The 8730-nt window shown below is 35.2% G+C and overlaps 2 protein-coding genes across 2 annotated transcripts; both read left to right on the top strand.

Moving 5' to 3' along the window:
* Positions 1-258: 258 nt before the first annotated feature.
* Positions 259-7553, top strand: LOTGIDRAFT_174838 (hypothetical protein; the record flags this gene model as incomplete). Its single annotated transcript, XM_009054683.1, has 7 exons — positions 259-355; positions 2163-2465; positions 3450-3603; positions 3893-4029; positions 6241-6360; positions 6869-7153; positions 7510-7553. 7 exons carry the CDS (start codon positions 259-261, stop codon positions 7551-7553), a joined length of 1140 nt encoding a protein of 379 aa, XP_009052931.1.
* A 159-nt stretch (positions 7554-7712) lies between these two features.
* Positions 7713-8039, top strand: LOTGIDRAFT_143986 (hypothetical protein; the record flags this gene model as incomplete). Its single annotated transcript, XM_009054682.1, has 1 exon — positions 7713-8039. The coding sequence occupies one exon, from the start codon at positions 7713-7715 to the stop codon at positions 8037-8039; it is 327 nt and encodes a 108-aa protein (XP_009052930.1).
* Between the last annotated feature and the right edge of the window lie 691 nt (positions 8040-8730).

Genomic DNA, 8730 nt, shown 5'->3' with positions numbered 1-8730 from the left:
TTTGTCTTTGAGTAAAATTTAAACAAGTTAAATGAATGTCTTCGATAGTTTTATCGTCTGTAAGACAGACGTCATCATCCAATCAGATTCCTTTTCCTTTCAATTGCATGCTCCGCATGTGATTGTTGACAAGGTGGAAAATGACCAACTGGAGATTTTTGTCTCCTCTTGTGCCCATGCCAGTGGTGGAAACTCAAGACAAGACTCCAACCAAGACCGCACGTGTGGCCACACCCTAAGTCGAGGAAGAGATTCAAAATGGCTGTGAACTATGTTCACTATATGTACGGTATACTATATTTAGTACTGTATGCTGAATTCAAATGCATTGCTTGGTTACAAATGAAATTGAAAGGTAATAAGCCGAAAGCTGATATAATTATCTATAAGTATCCCTTTTCAGAATGAGAACCCAAAGTCTGGGATTCATACAAGGTATTACAAAAACTTGGATTTTCAGACTTAAAGGGACACGTTTGCCAAATGCTTGACCAATCGTACTTTAGTCTTAGAAACAAGAATTTTTAAGCTATGCTTTTCAGTTATAGAGTTCACAGATCACCGTCGAAATTTAAGTCTATAGGCTATTAGAAATTAGATGAATGTAGTTTTACATCCAGGACAGCGGCATTAGCCTGCTCTTTTTCAATTTCCAACTGTAGCATGCAGGGCCTCGGTTTATTATCCCATCCGAACAACTAGACACTTTTTCCATGTTAGCCACTCTTACCCACATCACTGACAGGGGGAAACTGAAAAATCAGAGGGTATTATCTCAACCTATGCCAGAATTGAACCCTGGACCTTCAGAATAGCTGAGCCACCGTGGCCCTATGAGCTATTAGAGAAATGATGAAATTCATAATATTTGTCATAGACCTTGATAACTCTACTTCATCAATACTATAGTAGTAAGCAGAGATGAGATTCAGTAAGAAATCAATATTAAACAAAAGATTCTGTATATGTACTGCACCACTGCTATGGTACATTAAAGGGATTGTGAAAAGGTTTTAAATTTTCTTTTGCGTATTGGGAACACTGATGGCATCATCTTGGACCATTCCAATTTTCAATCAGATGTCTGTGGTTCCTGCAATTCCACTAAAACTAAGTGGTTGATGATGTCACTAATAATTGCAAAGGGTCTTATGTGATAAAGCATATTTTGGAATAAGTTACATCCAAAAGCACTTCTTTTCTGTAGAACTGCAGGAACCACAGACATCTGATTGAAAATTTGAATGGTGATAATTGATATTATCAGTGTCCCTGATACACATTAATATTTTTAGAAAACCTTTTTACAATCCCTTTAATTGTAATTGACAATAGTAAACAAAAGATGTTGTATTTGTACTGCATAACGGCTACATTAATTGTTATTGCCCTAATTAGTATTTGGTTAAAGAGTTTTACTATAATTATCTCAGTTGGACCTTAAAGTATAAGTTAAATGTCTATTATTTTCTGAAGGGAGATTAAGTGTAAAGTGGCAGCCTCAGAACTACAGAAAAGTAGCTTGAACCCTCCATGTTAAAGGGACAGGTATGCCATTTTGGGGGGTTGATATTAATCTTGAATATATGTAAATGGTCTTCAGAAATACTAGAAAATTATAAAAATCACATAATTCCTTTAAAAATACTTCAAACTAGGAATTTTACTCACTATTTCTAATTCTGGACACACATGGATTTTTCGACAGTGTGCTGTAAAGACTATTACTGATTGGCTTAGTAGCTAAAAAAAAATTCTGTTTCTGAGACTAAAGTATGATTGTTCAAAAAAATGGAGCATCTGCATTGTATTTTAGCTCAAAATTTTTAGCAAAGCATTATGAATGAATTGATCTGATTGTTTCTCATGATGTAGACCTGGTGGCAGTTGTCGGGCGTGAGGCAGACTCAATCTTTTCGAAACACCTGATGGTACTTGTCTTTGGACTTTGGAGGAGTCCACTACTATACAACTTTTACTCTCAATTTTGCAATACTTACCCTTTTTGAAACGTCTGATGGTACTTCTTTTGGACTTTGGAGTAGTCCACTACTATTCAACTTTTACTCTCAATTTTGCTGTACTGGACGAGATTTTGATGAAAGGAACTGTCTTGCTTGTTAATTGTATGGATTTTTAGTAACCCACAATTTTTTCTTCAGAGTTTGCTATAAGTGAAGCTAAACGCAGTGGTGGAAGATATGGTGCATCACGTTATGGTGGGTCACGAACTAGAGTTCGATACGGTAGTTCACGTACTAGAGTTCGTTATGGTAGTACACGAACAAGAGTTCGGTACGGAAGTTCACGGAATAGAGTTCGTTATGGAGGAACCAGAGTTAGAATTCGAGCTGGATCCAGTCCTTATACCAGATCAACATTTAGTCGTGCCTTGATGTTGGGGTATTTATATGGATCAGTTAGGTACATGAGAACTCCACGATATATACGCTATCCTGATCGCAGTAAGTATCAAGTTCTTATTTGTATGTGTGACTGACATGAACAGTGTACTCTGTGATATCGGACATCTGTGTATTACGAATTACAACACTAATCAGTGGTCCTGACACTGTATAATCTGTATAATCCAACATCTAGTAAACTTAATCACTTATTGTCATGAGATAATCACTTGAATAATAGTTTTTGAGAATCTAACTAGAAATCACGCAAAAACAATAGATAGCTGATACCAATTCTGCTGATAAATCACTGCCAATGACCTCGCTTCAAGATCAAGTTGCTTGGGTCATTTTTTACAACATATTGTAAGGGTAATATGGAACTTTGGAATCCTTTGTTGTGTTTTTTATCTCAATTATCAAGTCATCATTTTTACAATGTTAGCAATGGTTGTTTAAAAAAACATTGTTTTTATTTGTTGTTTCAAGAAATATTTGTTTGAAAATCAATCTTATTTGAATTCTGTAAGAATGTGGTCATGTGAGACAAAAGTCATATGACAAAGCACCATAGGCATATCAGGTCAACATTCCTTTTAAGTCTGTATTAAATAAAAATTTTCAACCTACAAAAAAAAACCCCAGAACAGAATGCCCTTTTAAGGATGAATTCCCTTATTTTCATAAATGAAAATGCTAATACTTATATGAATAGAAAGTAGAGGTGTTCTAATGACTTGGAAAAATAACAGTTTGTTTTAGCTAAACTAGAAGAGAATTACCAGCAGAATTCCAATGAGTGACAGGAAAGATCAAAAAGTTTTTTTTTGTTTGTCCAGACTGTACATACATGGACATATCTGATGGGTTAAAACTCTTCATCATTTGCAATAATGATATGATTAAGAATACATGATAATTCATTAGAAACACCAATTAATCAAATAGTTTACTTAATTTGACACTAAAATATAAGGAAACCCATCTTTAAATGTTTTCTAACATTCCAGCGTGACCTTGATTTATTCACTTAATTTTTTTCAGTGCCTACCATCTGTACCAACAAATATGATTCCGACAGTAATGGAACAGTATATGGCTATTTTATTTGTCCGAGAATGGGCGAACCTGAGAACTTTGAATATTGCTGCGGAGATAACCATAGAGAAAGATGTTGTGAATATTTTGATGAAGATGAGTAAGTTTGATTGGACGATCAATTCACAAATCAATGAAAACAGCTTAACCTGTAATTCCACTAAAACTTAGTGTTTGATGACATTATTATTTGCGAAGGGCCTAATGAGATAAAGCATATTTTGCAATTAGTTATGTCATCAAATACACAGTTTTAGTGGAATTGCAGAAACCACAGACGTCTGATTGAAAATTGGAATGGTGCAAATTGATGCTATCAGTGTCCTGGATACACAAAAAAATGTAGAAAACTTCTTTACAATCCCTTAAAATTATTCTTTCATTTGTAGTCAAGGAAGAACAGCTGGTATAGTTGTAGGAGTGATAATATTGATTATTATTATTGCTATAATTGTCTACTGTGTTTGTAAAAGGACTGGCACTGGAGGACAAGTTATGAAAAAGTATTCATCCAAGAAAAATGATGGTAAGTTTCAATTTTTCACTGACTTTTGTTCTGTTTTGATATTAGATTTTATTTTCAATATACCCATTTCAGTTAGGGTCTAAAGATGACCCTCTTGAACATTAGTCAAAATCACTTTTGACCTGACCTAATGACCCCTACTTTAACCAATCAAATTTCTGCTTTCTCCTGCACTGGGATTTTGTGAGAGTGAAGGAATTTGATTGGTTAAAGCAGAGATCATCAGGTTAGGTCAAAAGGTTATTTGAATAATAGACCATTCTATTTTTACACCTTTATTGGTATTTTGATTTAGATTGCAAAAAATACACAGCTGTACAGAAAGATCCAGGTACTGTTTCCATTGAATTTGGCAAAATTTTACACAGTCTTAATTGCAAACTAATGATTTTTAAAAATATATTTGATATTAAAGGGACAGTTGCGCCATTTTCAGGGGTTGATTTGAGTCTTAAATATATGTAAATAGTCTTCAGAAGTATGACTCGTCTTTTTAACTTTCAAACACGGATAATTCTGGACACACATGGATTTGAAGGCAGAAATTTCCACAGTGAGCTGTGAACATAAGTACTCATTAGCTTAGCTAAAAAAAATTCCCGTTTCTGAGACTAAAGTATGATTGGTAAAAAAATGGCGCATCTGTCCATTTAAACTAACAAACTTTTTATATATATTTGAAATTAATGTAATAACAGCAATCTGTCATTATAGTTATTTTTTTTTTATCATATTTTGAGATGTAAATGAATGTAGCTTTGGTGTAAAGTATATCACAGAAAAAAAAATGTAATTTCGGCTATTCATAGAAAATATTGGATCGCAAAAAAGGTCATTTTGAATCGCAAACTGCAATGCAATAACGCTTAAAGCAGTGGTTCCCAACCTTTTTCAGCCTTCACACCCCTGGAGTAATCATTTGAACCCCTTACATCCCCAAAACAATGGACATTCAAAACCTTGAAGATTTTATCATTTTAATTCAAACTAATCATAATAATCACACATAATAATGGATATTATATAATAATGCTACACACTCTAATCCATTGCATACAACGCACATGCTGTCATATAACATTGAGACCCAAGTCAATTTGCTGAGAGGAATCTTCAATTTTTTCAGGAAAATCCTCAAAAGACTCTGGAGCTAACCGTTCTACTGGTGCACCTATCTGTGAACTAGGACTAGGTTGTGGCAAAAACATGCACCAGAAGTACTGGGACATATAATATCCCCCAAAAAAATAACTTCTCCTACAACAGTTGTCCAAACCCCCTGACACTACCAGGGGGTGAAAACAGGTTGGGAATCTTAGGCTTAAATAGAGCCCTGATCTCCTGCTGCACTAAACCACTAACACATTAACATATAACCATTGCTGCTATTGTTCTTATATACTAATAATAAGTGGTTTTAAGATTGTATATCACTATTGGCCCTGGCATACGAACCTTGAGATTTTTCAACAGGGTTACCTCTATAATGCAGGAGAGAAAGAATGACATGGATAAAGCATTCAAGTTAAACTGTGGCTCTATGCATTTAAGACTATATTTGTTTGGCTTTTAACAGTTAAAGGGATTGTAATTTTTTTTTATGTGTATCTGGGACACTGATTTGCACCATTCTTATTTCAATCAGATGTCTGTGGTTTTTGCAATTCCATTAAAACTAAGCGTTTGATGATGTCACTAATTGCAAAATATGCTTTATCATGTAAAATTCTTTAAGATTAGTTTTAGTGGAATTACAGGAGCCACAGACGTCTGATTGAAAATTAGAATGGTACAGTGATCATGAGATCATTCATTCATTGTTGGAGCCGAGCTGGCTCAGTGAGTTAGACGTATGCTCGCTAACCTAAATGTCCAGGGTTCAATCTTGGCATAGGTCTAGATAATACCTCAGATTTTTCAACCTGGTTTCTCCCTGTCAGTGATGCAGGTAAGAGGGGCTGACATGGAAAAAGCGTCTAGTGGCTCAGATGGGCAATAAACTTGGGCCCTGTGTGCTACAGGCTGTTCACGTTAAAGATCCCTCGACTGTTGGAAATCAAAAAGAGCAGGCTAATGCTGTTGTCCTGGCAAAATTTCCTTCATTGTACTCTGCATGTTGTAATTTGTTTTCATGAGCCCACATAGTGCAGAAAAGTAGGACGTAAAACTCCATTCATTTCATTTCATTTACACATTTGTTATGTGTTACAGTCCCTGTCAACATGGTACCAGTACCCACACAGCCTCAGCCACAGAACCATCCTGGATCATACCCACCTACCAATGATTACAACTACTCCAACACTTCAAACCAGTACACCCCTAAACCTGGTAGGTTGACAAGTGGTGTGGTATAGTTATTTTTAACCAGTTCACTTGATGCACTTGCATCAGTCTAAAAAGAATTAAACCAAACTTTCATTCTGTTTTTATTTGGAATCCAGCTAATTCAGTTAGGGTCTAACAACAGCATTCTTGAATATTATTCAGCTAATCAAATTCCTGCCCTTTCAAACACTGGAATTTTGTGACGCAAATAAAAGGTATATTCTGAGAAGCATTAGACATTGAATGCACCTTTTGTTCGTGTCACAAAATCCATGCGTTGGAGGGGGCAGAGAAATTATTGGCTGGTGGCATCATAGTTGATAGAACAAACATTCTGCATGACACGCTGTGATTGGTCGAAATGAGCGGTATGAACAGTATGCAACCGTAATATAAGTCCTTTTAGATTACAATGGAGACCGACAAAAAGTAATAACAAAAGGAAATTTTGTACCCTAACCAATATGCATGCACTTGTTCATCATTGATGATCTTTTTTTATGTCTTTCAGAAAAACCACCTATGCCACAAGCAGACTTCAGTAATGGAGGACAACCTTATCCCCCTTATGGTGCAGATTCTTTCCCCCAAGGTAATCAGGGTGCTTATCCACCACCAAGCCCTTACAATGGAAATCAGCCCTATCCTAATGCATCACCCTATCCTCCTGGAGGAATCCCTTACCCCAATGCAGATGCTTACCAACAATCGGGAAACAACCCTTATCCACCAGGAGACCCATCCGCAGCCTTCAACTCAAACCCCTATCCTCCTCCACAAGGCTATGATAACAAAGGTAAGGAGTTTTTTTTGCTTTGTTTTGAAAATGAAAATGTGAATATAATTTATATATTGCTGTCCTGTAATATCAATTTGTAACATACATTGCTTAAAATGTGTGTTCGAGAAATCATGATCTGTTATCAGCAATTTGTTGTAGTACCATACACGGATAACTTAACATGATTGCCAAATAGAATCTAAGAGGAAAGTAGGTGGAGCATCGATATGCTACAACTAGTGCATTTTAATGTTATTGCACAGTTGATTAGTTGAAAATGCTGCTTTTGGGACAGAACGTCAGAAGAAAACTTTTTACAACCACCACCACCATACTGTTAAAATTAAATTGGTTATTTTTTGTTATTTTAGGGCCAGGTTACCCCAATAGTCCCCCACCCCCTTACCCTCAATAAGTTGGCTACAGTTTTTCCCCCGAATTTATATGCTGTCAGTGCACCTAGAATTTCAACATTTTTTGTAAAACGCTTCTGTTACACGAAAAGCACACAACTGTGTCAATAAACAACTATTGTCAAACAGTGTCAATGAACAACTATAGTCAAACTATGTCAATGAACAACTATCTTCAAACTATCAATGAACAACTATCGTCAAACTGTGTCAATAAACAACTATCGTCAAATTATGTCAGTGAACAACTATCGTCAAACTGTGTCAATGAACAACTATCATCAAACTGTGTCAATGAACAACTGTCAACAGACTATGTCAATGAACAACTATTGTCAAACTGTGTCAATAAACAACTATCGTCAAATTATGTCAGTGAACAACTATCGTCAAACTGTGTCAATGAACAACTATCATCAAACTGTGTCAATGAACAACTGTCAACAGACTATGTCAATGAACAACTATTGTCAAACTGTGTCAATTAACAACTATCATCAAACAACTTTACAATGAAATATGTTTTGTGAAACAGCTTCAATGAAACAACTTTTTGGAAAACGTCATAATACCATTTCTTATAACGTTAAGAAATGTTAACGGTAACACCAAATTTATTAGTCCATGAATTAAAGGTGAACTTAGAGCATCTGTAAACCTTTTTTTGAATTTTGGTACAGCTACTTTGTGACTTTTAAGGGTCACAATAAGGTGTCTTTTGCCAACTTTTTTTATTCGTTTATTGTGATCAATTTTTAACATATTTTTTATGCTTGACTTTTATTGGGATAGTGCTCTTAAATTCACAAATCTGCGAGAACAGTTTAGATCTCGTCCCACAGATCAGTTGTTATTCACCACAAACAACAACACAAAACGACCTACCTAAATCTTTCTTCTTTTATCTGCATTGCAAGTACCCCATGCTCACCTCAATACCATTTTGTCAGATACACATAGTCGTTAAAAATTAAAGATGGGTTTCCTTATTTTTTTAGTGTCAAATAAAGCAAGCTATTTGATTAATTGGTGTTTCTAATGAATAATCATGTATTCTTAATCATATCATTATGTTCTTATTGCATATAATTAAGTGTTTTAACCAATCATAAATGTACATGTATGTCCGGTTTGGATAAACAAAAAAAACCTTTCTTGATCGGTCACTCATTGGAATAC

Source organism: Lottia gigantea (genome assembly GCF_000327385.1).
Source record: "Lottia gigantea unplaced genomic scaffold LOTGIsca_220, whole genome shotgun sequence".
In the NCBI taxonomy this organism is placed as follows: domain Eukaryota; kingdom Metazoa; phylum Mollusca; class Gastropoda; family Lottiidae; genus Lottia; species Lottia gigantea.
This window is presented reverse-complemented; position numbering and strand designations above follow the sequence as displayed.